Source organism: Urocampus carinirostris, chromosome 1 (genome assembly GCF_059441175.1).
Source record: "Urocampus carinirostris isolate Australia breed hairy pipefish chromosome 1, RoL_Ucar_1.0, whole genome shotgun sequence".
NCBI lineage: Eukaryota > Metazoa > Chordata > Actinopteri > Syngnathiformes > Syngnathidae > Urocampus > Urocampus carinirostris.
The window spans coordinates 60532594-60547963 of record NC_142349.1 but is presented as its reverse complement, the minus strand read 5'-3'; the positions used below and the strand labels follow the sequence as shown (position 1 = coordinate 60547963).

The window sequence follows — 15370 nt, the reverse complement described above, 5'->3', positions numbered from 1 at the left end:
CATGGAAACAATGAATAAGGAAGCAATTTGTTTTCCAGGATAAAAACATTAGGTTTGATTCACACTTTTTCTTTTAAGCAGTTTAATTGGGACCTGGAGATATATATTTTACTTATTTCACTTCAACCTCAAAATATTCTAACTGCTGATGCCATCTTCTGGCTCAAATCATCATTGCAGCCTCTGTCAAGATCTTTCTGTTGCATGTGCAAGTACGTGAAATTCTTAGACATAGTCGAGTAAACTCTTTGTTTTTCATCATTTTGGAGGCATTTGGACTGTATTTAAAGCAGTTATTTTCTAACTTTCACCATTTCCATCCTAAATTGCGAGCACGCATGTGAAATCACTCTCCTTCCCTCCATCCCCCACCTCCTCTCTTACAGCATATTGTGATTCGTTTTAAGGATACCTCAAACTATACACCATCTTTGATTTTGGAAAAAAATGCATCTATTTTGTTTTAGGATCATTCATTTTTTGGGACATTTTTACTAATCATGGTAGTTTTTTTTAAGTGAAAAGTTTAAAGCTTTAACCCATGTTTAAAAAGGTTTAAAACTGTTTTAAGACTTAGAGTACTGAAGGGTTGTAGCAGATTGGAGTTAAAACAGATTTGACGCAGAGTTAGGACGGGTGCTTATAATCTTTGAAAATCTTGAATTTCAATATGTTTTCAAGGTTTGAAAAGTGATTGGATTTTGGGTCTAAAGCTTATAAATGCTTGACATTCTTGCCATGTTTCTCAAGAGGTCTGATTAAAAATGACGCTGACACTGCTCTCTGGTGGCTTTGCTTTGCAATTACCATTCTTTTTGCCTCATCTTTCACTGCAGCTGGTATTAGTTTTTTTGAAGCGTTCTCGCTACCTGCGGGTCGTGCACAAGAAGGCAGGTGGATTCTACACCTAAACAGGTCACTATGAAATCCCAACACTTATTTTGGGAAAGATTTTTCTCCAAAACAAGTATATTCTGGATTTTTTCAAGTTTTAAAAAGCATGTCTTGATAAATGCAGATGCCAAGATTAGAAATCGCTTATGTAAATTGCAGATATATTTGTAGCACTGCAAAATAAATGATTTACACTAAATTCATTGGCTTTTAAAGTCCCTAAAATGTGCTTAAATTGTGTACATAAAGAGTTATAGCAGATTGGACATCTGCCTGTGGTGCCTTTATCACAGAGTAAAAGCTGTTTGAAAGATAATTCAAGTGTTAAAGCAAATTAGATGCATTTAACTAAAGAGTTAAAGCTGATTTGACACCATTAACTCAAGAGTTACATTTCTGTAACTTGAGCGTTACAGCAGTTTTAATGCCTCTAACTCATTCAGTGCTATAACGTATGAATACATTTTCAGAAGCATTGTCTCTGAGTGCCAAAATGTAAAATAACACTTTTATAACAAATATTATTAAGGCTTTGGCACTGCTTATCAGTAAGTATCAAGCCTCTGTGAATAATTTCAATATGCTAAATTACCGCTTGATGGCAGGAGTACCTTTGATCAGATCTTTCTCCACACATCAAGGAGCCCCCTCGGCCTAGTTTTGCGATTGAGCCGGTTCCTTTCGTGAGCCGAGCCGAAGAAGCCGGTTCTCTACTAACTTTACTCAACTTCGTTCCACTTCGACTCGACTTTAAAATACCGCATTTAGGACACAACGTCAGGGGAACCCGTGTATTTTTACCTACATGCACTGTAACTTTGACTTAAGTCGCTTCTTAATAAGTAATTTTCAGCCCTCATTTTTGTGGGCTGGCTAGATTTTCTTGTGCGCTGAGAATGTGCGAGCAGTGCGCAATTGCGCACGCGCGCAGCTTAGAGGGAACACTGGTCCCCATACTATTATCATTTTTTAAAAAGTGTTTTCCATTTGGCGCTTTTTACCAGTAGTTCCTTTTTGGTTCATTTTTAAAAAAAATTTTTTTTTACAATGGTCACCCCCTGTAGTGAAAAGGCACCTATTGTGCTTTTATTCTCGTAATACGTTACGCACGGCATTGCGGCAAATTCTTCATTGTATTCTTCAGAGCTTCCACTTGATACGGTCATTTATGCCAAAGAAGGTAGCAAATAAAATGTGAAATGCCCCGCACGGCTGCCTACACTTCTAATTTTGCATCATAAATTATCCCACCTCCATAAATATTTAACACATATTTTGACAAGACGCTCGTTTACGTTTCCCCCCTAGCGCCTCGGCCGTGTCGCCATCGTTCAAGTAGGTATACAAGAAATGCTGTCAAGGGTGGAAACGGAACACGAATGAGTCATTTTTCAAAGTTCAAACTTAAATGTTCAATTATTTTCACTCGGAAACGTATGATTACACAACGGCCCTCGTAATTGGTCGGTAGTTGGACGCAATATCGATCCGGTGGAGGAGTTGCGAAGCGCGCCTTTGCGACTGTCAGAGTGTCACCTTGACAGTCTTTAATGAGACGTCGCCCGGGAAATTACATTTGCAACCCTGCGGTTATTACGCACTTCCACAATCACATTATTAGGTACACTAAACAAGGTTGGTGAATCTGTTTAGATGAGAAGAAATGTAGCAGTTCTAATCCATCATTTTTCGACCGACATCATTTGTCAAGTATGATATGGTTTACTACTGTCGGCAAAGACGATACAGACGCTCCCCTACTTACCAACGAGATACGTTCCGGACGATTGTTTGTAAGTGGAATTTGTTCGTAAGTTGCTTCAGTGCTATATTTTGTATGGAATTTATGTTTAAGGTTTATATAAGTGTGTTTAAGGCTTGTATAGGTAACCTGTATTGTTTTTTACTGATTAATAAACATTTAATAAAATAATATCCTCTATAAAGATGAATCAAATAAAGTTTAACTTACTCTTGGAAGATGGGCTTCAAGAGCCAGCCGAATTCCTCCTCTGTGGTTAAAAGTGGCAGAAAAAAGGTGATCCAACCATTTTATCAACCGCATCAAGCTTTCTTATTCCACTTTCATTTCAAATGACATGGCTCGCCTCTTCTTTACACTTTACACCAACCATATTGAATGGATGCACGGAATATTAAACAGTAAAAATGTAAAACTTCTTAGCGTGCTGGAGATATAGTACAGTATGTTTCACACGAACTGGGAAGAGGATGCCGGATTTCTTCTTCGGGGTGGATGCTGGGTGAGTTCTCACAGTGCCACACATTGGTAGCGGGGGAAGGAAGCACTACAGTACTGTCCTGTTCTCTGAAAAAGGTGCACAATACAAAATCTAACTTACAGTAATGTAAGAATATTTTTGTCTCACTCAAAATGGTCCTATGGTTACAGACACAATTTAAATTTTCTGGACAATTCGGGGTTTGTAGGTTTGCTTTAGTCTGGAAAATACAGTACTATTAAAATAATGGGTACGTATGTGTGCAGATGTACTCATGAATGTTGCTCGTGAGCCATACGTTCCTGGCCCCTGCATTACGTTCTCCATTTAAATATTCAGTCGCTATTTGACGCACTGCTATGCAAATCACTATCGCAGTGAGTGCGCTCATGCACATTATGTAGTGTAAATACTTTAGGTCTTCTATTGCATCTGATGAGATTGCCCATAAATATTCGGTTGGTGCCATCGGGAGTCATCGGCCACGTTAAGAGGCAATTGGCAGCCCGTGACGCCTGTCGATGATGTCAGACGCGGTTCCTCTCCATGACCTCCTCCCAAATCGCTTTTTTCTCAGTCGTGCGTCTGCAGACGCATCGATTTCCTCTCGGGTATCGGCACGAGGCTAAAATGCAAGCCTGACATCAATAACAATGAAGATGCTTCTTGTTGTTCCAACATTGTGGCTCACGTTTGTCACTTCTTTGTAAAACGGGTGACAGATTCATTCGGGGGGTACCTGAGGTTTATTTTCTGTTGCCGCAATCGATGATGTTTTAATGGCCTTTGAACGGGATGTTGGGAAACTCAGTCTATCATTTAAAAGCTACTAAAATAATGACTATTGGACAGATGAGGCAACTCCATAGTGGTGTATTGAGATTATTCGACCGACAATAATTGTTTGACCATTTTTTGATGTCATTCCACTTTTTTTCTTTTTATGTCAGCAATGTTTAGAGATATTAACAATAGACAGCAAGCTATACTTTGGCAGACATTAAACACAATGTTTATATTCATAATCATCATTCAAATCATCATTTAGTTTTATTATTTTGATGCACAGTTGTTTCCTAAAGACCTCAAAGCTACTTTGCTCATGTCTAGTTTTACTGCATGTTTCAAGTGGCTTTTCTAGTAAAAATAGAAAAAAAATAATACATCAAATCATTCAATAAATTATAGACGAAAATAGCAACGCTATATGTTGTACCAGGAGGCCATTTTTTTTTTTTTTAAAGAAACAAATGTTTCAATATATTTAAAAAATGTATGCTTATAAGATGCAATACTACATCCATCAATCCATCCATTATCTGCACCGCTTATCCTCAGTAGGGTCGCGGGGGTGCTGGATCCCATCCAAGCTATCGGGCAGTGGGCAGGGGACTCCCTGAACTGGTTGCCAGCCAGTCGCAGGTCACACAGAGACAGACAACTCACTCGCTCATTCACACCTAGGGTCAATTTGGACCGGCCAATTAACCTGACATGCATGGTTTTTGAATGTGGGAGGAAACCGGAGCGCCTGGAGGAATCCCACGCAAGCACGGGGAGAACATGTAAACTCCACACAGGAGGTTTGATCTCATGACCTTAGAACTGTGCCACACACGCGCTAACCACTGCGCCGCCGTGCTGCCCGCAATACTACAGACCATAAGTAAAATAAAACGGAAAGATGACATTTTTCCAACTAGACTTTGTGGAAAATGCAATTTCAAACTAAACATAAAAATGTTGCATTTTACATTTAATATTGCTTTTGCGAGATTTACAAATAAAATGAAAAAATACAATAATTCCTCTTTGTATCGCGGTTTTGCTATTTCATGGATTTTAATTTCGCATTATGTTCTGCCTTTCTAAACAATCGCCTTGTCCCTTTTCTGCTTGTGTCTGCCTGTGCGTCAATCACGTCGCAGTCTAAGTTGAACAAATACATAAAACAGCTTGATGTACCTGCAATACGTACACTTGTATCTTTTTCAATTTTGATCCTTGGCTCACTGAAGCTCTCTTTGTCTCTTTGTCTCTATCTCTCTGCCGCCCCGTCTTTCTCCATACTTCAATCTATCTGTCTCTTTCTCTCTCCCTCCATCTCTATCTTTATCCATCTTTATCCTTCTTTGTCTCTATATATATCTTTCTCTATCTCAATCTTTCTCAATCTATCTCTAACTTTCTCTATTTCCCTCTTTCTCTAATAATACATATAAATGTACATGTTATTACAGCGCTCTGTTGAGAACTGGCAGGGAAAGGAGAACATATGCTGAGGTGCATGTCGGACAGAACAAGAAGCGTCTCTTCGTGTTGGATTTTGTGGGTAGTGTAAGACAGTCTTGTCAGGCACCGAAAGCCCATGCGTGTTGGCATATGTGTACATCTACATGACTCACGTCCTCGTAGCAACATAGGGGTTCCTCTAGCTCCCGATTACGTGGCTTGGGCACAGCACAAAAACAATCTGTCTGTCGGACACTGACTTCTGTGCATGGCGCTATGCCCCGCTTGGGGTTTGAGACGGAGTTGAATCTCTAAATGTATTCCATGGCGCGGCGGTTCAAAACAGAGCGAAAAGTTGATGGATTGTGTGGAATTGATAGTTTGTTGCAAAGGAATGGAGAAGAAATGGAATGCATGACTTGGCCGGAGTCAGCAGAGGATCTGTCCGTTTCCGTTTGTCAGAAAGACTTTGCGGTGGAAAGAACATGACATCAGCTGAAGTGGAAGTCCAGCTACTGTAAATACTCTCTGTCACCAGCCGGAAAACATGGACCGCGTGGCTCACTAGAAAATGGAGTAAAGAATGTCCAAGTCTGTAATTGTTTCATCCTACGACATGCATTACACAATAGTTTCATTTTCCAAATTTGCAGGTCCTTAATGGGTATAGAGAGATGAATCGTTTTGTTTCAATGGAGATATTTAGACCAATATTATAAAGAGTCCAAATAACCAGTGTTTCGGAAATAGAAGATTCATAAAAATAACAATAATAATTTTGCATTACACTGATTCTACCTATTTTATTGTTTATATGCCCTGTGTTGTGTTTTTATATCCATGTGAAGCACTAAGCCCTCAACAAATAAAGCTTCCTTCCATTTTTTGGGCATTTATAAAGGGTTGACTATATAAGATTTCCTTTAATTAAAAAAAGACAACAAAAATGGTGATAAATATTTTTTACATGACCGCTATGATATATGAATAAGGATAATAATAATTTAGCTTGACACATACGATGTAATTATTGTTAGATTGACTTATAAATGACAGTAATAATGATGGAAGACATGATAATGAGTCAAAATGATTGAAAGAAGAATCATCCAATGTTATTTAGGGGACTCGTGTCTAGAAATAAGCCGTTGGCTTCTTCCCGGGGCATATTTGGCTTATCTGTGAGGTGTTTTTTGCAACATGCCAAAAAATAAAATAATACATGTGAAAAAGAAAAAACAAGAGTATTTTACTGACCAGAGTTATCTTGGTAAACCATAGTTGGTCTCTGCAAATGTCATTTCAGGGACCATTTAGACAAATGTGAGAGCATCAGCATTTGACAGCTTAGGCTCTGCAGTTTTTTTCTAAGAATATCATTCTCTCAGCTTTGCCTGGCTGCAAAATTGGCCCTGGCAAGAAGTTTTTCAGTCCTGGGCTGCGGTTTATTCCCAGTGTTAGAAGCTTTCAGGCTTCAAGCGGGAGATTGTGAGACTCAAGAACCTGAAGTGGGTACGGCTAAAGCGTCATCGCGCCTCCAGGCATCTGCTGAATTGTGACTTTTCTTGAAGTTTGGTGAGACAGAATCCTGTTTCCATAAAACTTGCCGCAGATATCGTAAATTGCAAAACCTAACGGGGCAGTGTGACGGCTGTAAAGCTTTTAAAACTTTTGGGCTAAACTGCTACTGGGGACAGGAAAACTTCTTGCTGGGTAAGAGGTTTGCAAAGCCGCTACCAAAGAACTTTCAGATGAAATGCGAAAAAAAAAAAATGTGTACAGTAATATATTTGAATACCATGCATTTAAATATATTTTTATGGTGTGCATGTTATTGTTAAACAGATGGCAGGATATTTTTACTATCCAATATTTGACACAGGCATATACGAACAATAAAATTTGTGCTTTTAGGAACGCTATTTAAAACCTTTAGCCTAATTTGACATGATATGTGTCTTTAAAAACATGATCAACTTTTCCAAAAATATTTTTCAAAATTAGCCTGTAATCTAAATATGTAAACTAATCAGTGCCCTTATTGAGGCAGATGTTTTAGTGGTTGACTGAGAAATAATTTCAAGCCTATTTAATACAGTATGCACAACCTGGTAATCAGGGTTGGGTAGGGTTACTTTAACTGGATTACTTTCAATTACTTTTGGATTACTCCAATACCAAATATGCTAATAAAAGACAAAAGAAACTAAATATGAATTAAATTAGGACTCACAACACGTGGTAAGCTTTCTATCCTGGCAAAACTAAAATGCGACAGAATCAAAATGAAAATAAATCCAAACAGCCTGCCAACATAATTTTTGCCATTCCATGTATTCCTTTACTTCCCAAGCCTGCACAAAATTTGGTAATTTTATGCATATTTAGTTTCCTTTGTCTTTTATTAGCATATTTGGTATTTGAGTGGGCAGCACGGCGGCGCAGTGGTTAGCGCATGTGCGGCACAGTTTAAGTCATGGGAACCTCCTGCGTGGGTTCAAATCCAGCTCCAGACTTCCTGTGCGGAGTTTGTATGTTCTCCCCGTGCTTGCATGGGTTCCCTCCGGGCACTCCGGTTTCCTCCCACATTCCAAAAAAATGCATTTCAGGTGAATTGGCCGGTGCAAATTGTCCTTAGGTGTGAATGAGCGAGCGAGTTGTCTGTCCCCGTGTGCCCTGCGATTGGCTGGCAACCAGTTCAGGGTGTCCCCTGCCCACTGCCCGATGATTGCTGGGATGGGCTCCAGCACCCCGCGACCCTACTGAGGATAAGCGGTGCAGCTAATGAGATGAGATGAGATTGGAGTAATCCAAAAGTAATTGAAAGTAATCAAGTTAAAGTAACCCTACCCAACCCTGCTGGTAATAACATAAAAACAACATGGTGATAACATAATACATTGCATATCCAACTGGTAGTCTTACAAGCTAATAGGTGAAAAGTAGCTCCAAGCTTTAAAAAGTTTGTTGACCCTCGCTTCAGATAAAAAAGTAATACCATTTTTTTAAAATCACAATAACACATTGGTGAAAATTTGCTATACTGTAGAAAAGCTAAAATTATGGTGATAGGGGAAACCTGTAATATTGAGTTATCCAAACAATTATTAACAAAGTAATTTGTTTTTCAAACAGTTGTCAATTAATCCTAACCTTGAATATTGAAGCACCTCGCTACCATGTTTAAGTTTGTTCTATCCATTTTAATTATGTTTTTTTTATATATCTTCCAAACGACTGTAATAAGATAATAATATATAACCAAAGTAAAGTAGGTCAGGACCTTGTTGGCGAAACAAAAGCAGGTAACATGCGCGATCTAACGCACATCGTGTGCATAGTAGTAAATCTAGCACGGCACATAATGAAGCGTCACAAAAAAAAAAAAAACATGCCTGTCCAGTTTTGTGAAAACCCGCCCAGCCGCTATCAAGGTGCACCGATTTACAAGGGGGTGAAATGTTTGGCTGCGGGACAGAAGACGTACACAAGAGAACCTCTGTTACCTGCTCTTTGTTTTCAAGGAGAGGGGGGGTAAGCTTAGCTAGCACGTAGCGACACACTCATTTTCTTCCTGGACGGGACCCAAACCAGAGACAAGAAGGAGAGCAGATTAGCTTTAATCCTATCATGACGCAAGGCCCTTCTGATTACACCTACAGCGCCAAGGACGAAACGCTCCCCGCTTCTTGCAAGTCGGAATCCGGCGTGGTCCATTGGAGTTAAGGAGGAACGCGTTGAAGCAGAGGAGAAAGAAGCCAATGAGCGATCCTGTTTCGTGGCTATGTTGAAAAGGAGTAGATTAGATGTAGATTATGCCTCTCTGTTTTGGGAGTCGAAGGCGAAATCAACACCAATGGAATGAAAAGGACCCTTTGATTGACAACGAGCCGTACAGCATTCCAAATCCTTACTACCTGGACTCAGGTAAAGAAAAAAAAAGTCTTTACCAACCATGCACATGAGGTATTCCAGGTATTCTTTTTTTTTTTTTTTAATCTACCTACAGCCATGCCACAGCCGTTAGTTCAAACTTCCCATACACTATCTGCACCGAAACCCGAGAGGACTTCCTGATCCCCCTCGGAATGTTTTAAATTGTCGTCATTCATTCCTCCAGTAGGGAGACGAGCACACAAAGACGCTTTCTGTAGTGGAACATCCGCCAATGAAGCGCTTCATTCCTCAAACTCGCCAATCCAATGATGGCATCGACACCGAAAACAAAAGAGTTGTTATTTATGGAATGTTGTTTTCATGCCGATAAGATTTCACGCAACTTCCTTCCGTGATGTTTAATATTACTTAACCTTTTAGATCATGAGTCGGGAACTTATGGCTCGCAAACATATAAGGCACTTTTAATGAGTACATCGGGCTCTGAGAAAATAGAAGTTGCACAATCATTTACTGTATTGTTACCTGCAGAGCCAATTATAGCTTGTGTGTCCATATATATATATATATATATATATATATATATGGCACAATCCTAAATACAGTGAAATGTCAAGTAGCCAACCAACAGACCCCTTTTTTGCTGGAAATCGCTAAATAATTATTTATATGGAAGCTCATTCAAAGATCCATGTTCATTGTTTAAACACCTTATGATGGAAAGCTTAAGAACAATCTCTAAACACCCAAAAGCTCTAGCAAAGCACCTAGAGCAATTTGATTTGGTGACTGGTAGGAATGAGCAGAGCTATACATACAGTGCTATCTGTAATTACATCGATATCCTCGTTTGCACTACTTTTTTTACAAAATAACTTTGCTCGCACCTATTTTGAAATGATTATTTAGGACAAAAAGGACAAAATGAGCCTCAACAGTCTTAAGTAACTGCGGAAGGGATACACATTTTATGTGGTACATTCATATTGATATTGGACACATGCCATTGGACCATTTTTATTATTTTATAATTTTTCTAAACAAGTTTTCTGTCATACGGAATTTATTCGTGTATAACACACGTTTGTGTATATCACGCACCCCCAATTTTTTGATTAAAAATTATTATAAAGTTTTATTTCCCTTTTTCCCCTGTGACAAACCTTGTTGAATTCAAAACATTTATTGACCACGTAAACTATGATGCGATACCAACATAAAATGTATTATGTATTTATTTAACGTCCTTCAAAGTCCAATTCATCATCAGATACACCAAAGAGTTGTTTACCTTGTTACAATTATTCATATCTTCCAGGACGACTTTCTGTTTTCTCCATTCTCTAACTTTTGTCTCTGGTACTCTGGGTGGCAAATAGTGTGATAATAAGATCAAATTCAGTGCCCTCTATTTCAATGGTGGTGTAGTGGTAAAGATACGGCTCTCTCACGGCTCTCTCATCACTGCAACCCGGGTTTGAATCCCATTGCAGCCAATGTTTAGTGATTGTGGTCAGGGATATTATTCAATTGATCAATCATTGCTCTCATAGTACTATAAAACCTTATGTATAACGGGCACGCATACCTTGAGTTATCTTTTAGCTATGAAAACATGTATTTCACACAAATTAATATGGTTGTTTGGCTCTGAAATCTAGAACTGATTTGGGTAACTTACTGAATTAAAACATTGTATTCATACCCATTACATTCTCTCATACTCGATAGTTTAAAAAATCAAATGCCAGAAAACAGTCTGTCTTATAGTTACTCAAACCGTTGAAAAAGTACAAACAAAAATTGAAAACATCCCAAAATGCATCAATAATACTTAAAGTAACCATGAGTAATATTACTATTAGAATGCAGTATACTACAAGACCAATAGCAACCAACAGCCGTCTCTTCAGACACATTTTGTCCTTTTAGGGGCAGTTTTGTGTTTTGCATGCATGCTTAAAGATATAAAATAAAAGGAGTTATATCTGTATTCTGGGAATCTCTCACCAAACCATTTGTGTGGAAAGAACTACCTGTAGTTGATGCTAAATCATTGGTAGCATCTGAATGGGTTCCTCCATCGACTCTTTTAATATCAGTGCTAAAATTGTCATGAAAAATGAGGAATGTTGGTATCTGAAGATGCAGTGGATGTTAATCTTCGTGTTTAGGTTTGCAGATCGCTGGCTAAACTAGGCAGTTTATTTTATTTTGATTATTTTGGTTACATTTTGAATGCAAATGTAACTCACAGTTTGTGCAAAAACATGCTACTCATAGCTTGTGAGTACAGTAAATTTGACCAATAATTATTTAGTAACAATTGTTTAAAATCCAACACCAACTTCGGGTAATTTTATGTCAACTCATGAATTCCTACCATTGATTTCACGATACAGCACATTTTTAAACTTGCAGTATATAAAATGACAAATTTATTGAATTAATTTGATTTATTGCCCTGCCAAAACTTACAGTGCATTGTCTTCAATCGCATTGGGTTACATTCCAAAAGGAACCTGTGATGGGCGAAATCCGTGAAATTATATATATATATTATGTAACAGTCATTAAACAATTAAATACTGTATTATAGATTTAAGCCAAATATCCCTTTTTACAAAATGAAAGTACCGTACGAATGTTTGTAATAAAAATACTTACTCTTCCTGTCAACAGCAGTTTTTAAAATGACTGCGACTGAAAGAAACAGACTATTGTTTTCCTTCACTTGGTATCACTTTTCTATTATGTTTTAACAAAAGCAGTCTTAATCCTAAACTATTCTAGCCCTGGGTCAATAAAAATAAAAACATTGAAGGTTTAGCCAAAAAGGTGGGTGTTGATACAGTGTAGCCGGTCTCACCAACCCCAAATGGGTAACTGATTTAAGACCCTCTGCTCTCCTAAAAGGGTCTCAAAAATAGTTGAATGGTTTGAAATTGGCAACAGTTCTATTCCTCCTGAGTACTCTGTCTTTCTTTGCGTTGTAGGTTGTCCAAAGGTGTGAATCAGAGTGTTTTATTTTTATATATGCCCTGGGGAAGAATTATCTTCACTTGCAACCAGTCGTAGCTGTACACAACCTCTCGTCTATTATCCGCTTGAATAGCAAAGACTCTTTCCCTCTCAGTATTCTAACGAGGACATGGCTATACGAAATGAATGCATCGACCCTGCAATCATTTTATCAGCTCCATCTGCGTTAACTCCATTTTCTCTAAAACCGGCACAACATACTCTAGTTCATTAGTTGTATTATTCTTTCCTCAAAGATAATTAGATGACGCCAGCGGCACTGTCAGACAGGACATATTTGTCGAGAATCGAGATTATGTAAACATGCACAGACGCAACCACTAGATGATTAGTTTTGCACCGTTTTGTGTAGCAGCCTTTTTATTGCATTTTAAGAAAGGGTCCCATTTCTGCTTTCTATCAGCAATGCCATTCAGTTGTGTCACAAGGGGGCAGTGTTCTTGCTCTAATAAAAATGCTAGCCTGGGGCAATGTTGACTCACACCAACCTGGTTTGATTCGTAGATTGTAAAGTGTTCAAGTGTTCTGAGTCTAACTTATTTTGTGGAATGTAGTGTTGATAGAGTTGTAAGGGAAATAATCATTTCTGTGAAGAAGACAGACGATTTCCCTACCAAAGATAGCTACTTCTCTTCCCACGCAGTGCGTGGGCAATCTAGTGGCACCGACTGCATGCGTGTGCAGATTTTTTCAAATTGAACTCCAGGAATCCGAAAAAATGGTTGTATGCCTGTTGTTGTGCCTCACAAAAATAGCCAGGGAATCCAAACAACCTTTCCTTGTGTTTTTGTGTTTTTGCATAAAGGCAGAACTTGGCGTCCTTCACGGCTTTTTCGGATTGTAACTTTTCGTGTGCATGTGTCAATGTGTGTGTGTGTGTGTAATCAGTTCCCATTCCCACGATTCCAAGAGCTGCCGGAGGAGCAGCAGTCAAACAGCTCTGAGAAAATTGCCACTGGGGCTCGTGGGTTCCACTCCTTGTTTTCCATGTGTTCCCGGGGGTTGCTCGGCTGCGCTTGAAAGTTCAGAGACACACACACTCCCTCAGCTATGAGATTAAAGGGGCTTGTCTGCAGCGTTTGCAACAAGAGCTACTCACAGTTCGCAACTTGCCCAAGAGGAGCGATGAGTGTTTTTTTGGCAACTTTAGCAGTCATGACTTTGGCAAACTGAGTGTGGGTTGTGTGCGTGTGTGTTTTTCGGTCAGTTTGCCGGGTTGTACTCTCAACAAGTAGAACAAAGTCTCTTCAAGATACGGCAGCCTTCCAAGTGGTTGTGCGAGGATGGAGGTAGTGGCTCTGCTCTGCTCTGACTTGTTTGAAGTTTGCGCTCATGTCAAAGGTGAAGGATTATGCCTGAAACTGGAATTTGGTCTTCAAATGGAGGAATGTCTCCATTTCTACCAGCATGTGAGTCCCTCTGTCTGTAGCATTTGAATCTCTTTGGGTGCAGTGCCATGTTATTCCTCAGCAGTGGGACAGCAGATGCTACAGTTGGCCCACAGCAGCAAGGGAAAACCACTTACCACATCTCTGTAACCCTAAATGAAACGCCAGAACATGACCCGGCGTCCGAGCTAGGTATGGGCTGGGTTACGCCAATCACCCTGGCCAAAGGTTGCAAGCCTGGTGTCCAGATCATGGCAAACAGTCCCATCCTCGAAAGGTGGTCGACATTGAAAACGGGGAGTCTACGTCGAGAGGTAGTTGTAGAGGAGAACGAGGAAGAGGAGGTGGAAGGGAAAAGGAGGAGCGACGTGTTTGTGAGACATCTCTTTGGGAGTTCAGGTATTTCCTTAAATATCAATGATGCAGACGCCCAAGACTCGCACAAGTACCACGTAAATGTTCACGCTAGAGGACTGGCGTTCGGTGGGCAAGGAGCCATCACAGGGCACACTTTGCCTAAAGTTGTACTGCGCAAGTCCAATCATGATCCACCTTCAGGCTGCAGGAGGTCTGTGAGCATGTATGGCGACCCGGCAGAGCAGCAAAGCGTGCCCCAGCCACAGCGACTCCGAAGGCCAAGAAGCGTATGTCTACTTTCTGGTCCGGGCCCAGTGCTCTTGGAGCAGGGCAAACAGAACTCCTTGAAGAGAACAGGCGCTGTGGAGGGCAGCCAGTTGTACCGTAGCAGGAAGGATGAGCTGAGGGTTGTGGATGGTCTATGTCCGGTTGTGGTTCAACGAAGCCAGGGTGCTACTGGAGTAAACCCTCGGGTGCGCCCCAGGAGTGTGAAGACCAGACCTCTAAGCATGACTGTATTGGAGCTAAGGAAAAGGGCCTCTGATGATGACATGAGCAGGCAGCAAAACCACTCGGATGGGGGACATTTCTTTAAAGGAGCTTTCCGTTGGAGGCTTTTTGGTAAAAGCTCTCCAGAGAAAAACAAAGAGTATGATAATGAAAAATGTGCTAAATCTTCCAAGTTAGTCAAATCTGACAACTCAAAAGGCACACTAAGCTCTTTGAGACGGAGCCTGAGTATGCGCATCCGGAGGACTCGACCACGGGACAAAGTAACTGTGGGGTGCGAGGCGTCTACGAAGGAACTCTCTCAGACAAAACCCGCCAACCCGATTGCCCCTGAACCATTCTCGTACCTCACAGGGCGAACTTTGCCACCTTCTACCGAGCAGGTTGCAGACGGCGGCCTGCAGTACATCCAGTACCGCAGCAGGGGCAAGGTCAAGGTGATGGAGGTGCCCCTGCGCCCAAACAAATTGTCCAAACAGGCACAGGAGGAGCCCAGCTTTTGGCAGCTCATCGCTAACCGCTTCAGGAGGAAAGAGCAATCGGACAAATGCGAACCCAAAGTTGCAGGTCAGCATGCGCTGACTGTGAATAATATGTCCCTGCCTGTCGCCATAGAGACACTGGCAGGCACAGAGTCCCATAAAGGTCAAGGTAAGACCTGCAAGACTTTATTCTTACACTCAGTGACTAGGTTTATAAGCAGGCAATAGTCTGACTGAAATCAAAAGTTTAATTTTTGGTGCAATTCGAATGACTTGTTTACATGCCTAGAGAAAAATGGGTAACCCCACATGCATGTTTGTGAGT

At 40.3% G+C, this 15370-nt stretch overlaps 1 protein-coding gene and 1 long non-coding RNA gene across 2 annotated transcripts in view; one reads left to right on the top strand and one right to left on the bottom strand.

Annotated features, from left to right (window-relative positions):
* Nucleotides 1–4913: 4913 nt before the first annotated feature.
* Nucleotides 4914–9448, bottom strand: LOC148376460 (uncharacterized). Its single transcript, XR_015851999.1, has 3 exons — nt 9030–9448; nt 8876–8943; nt 4914–5933 (listed from the first exon to the last, which is right to left on the bottom strand). It is a non-coding gene; the product is annotated as an uncharacterized LOC148376460 (long non-coding RNA).
* A 3620-nt stretch (nt 9449–13068) lies between these two features.
* LOC148376454 (arf-GAP with GTPase, ANK repeat and PH domain-containing protein 3-like) overlaps nt 13069–15370 on the top strand; it is a 165608-nt gene continuing 163306 nt past the window's right edge. Inside the window, exon 1 of the mRNA XM_088347315.1 lies at nt 13069–15214. Within this exon, the coding sequence (XP_088203441.1) occupies nt 13765–15214 (1450 nt within the window). The 5' untranslated portion in view covers nt 13069–13764. The remainder of the gene's footprint in view (nt 15215–15370) is intronic.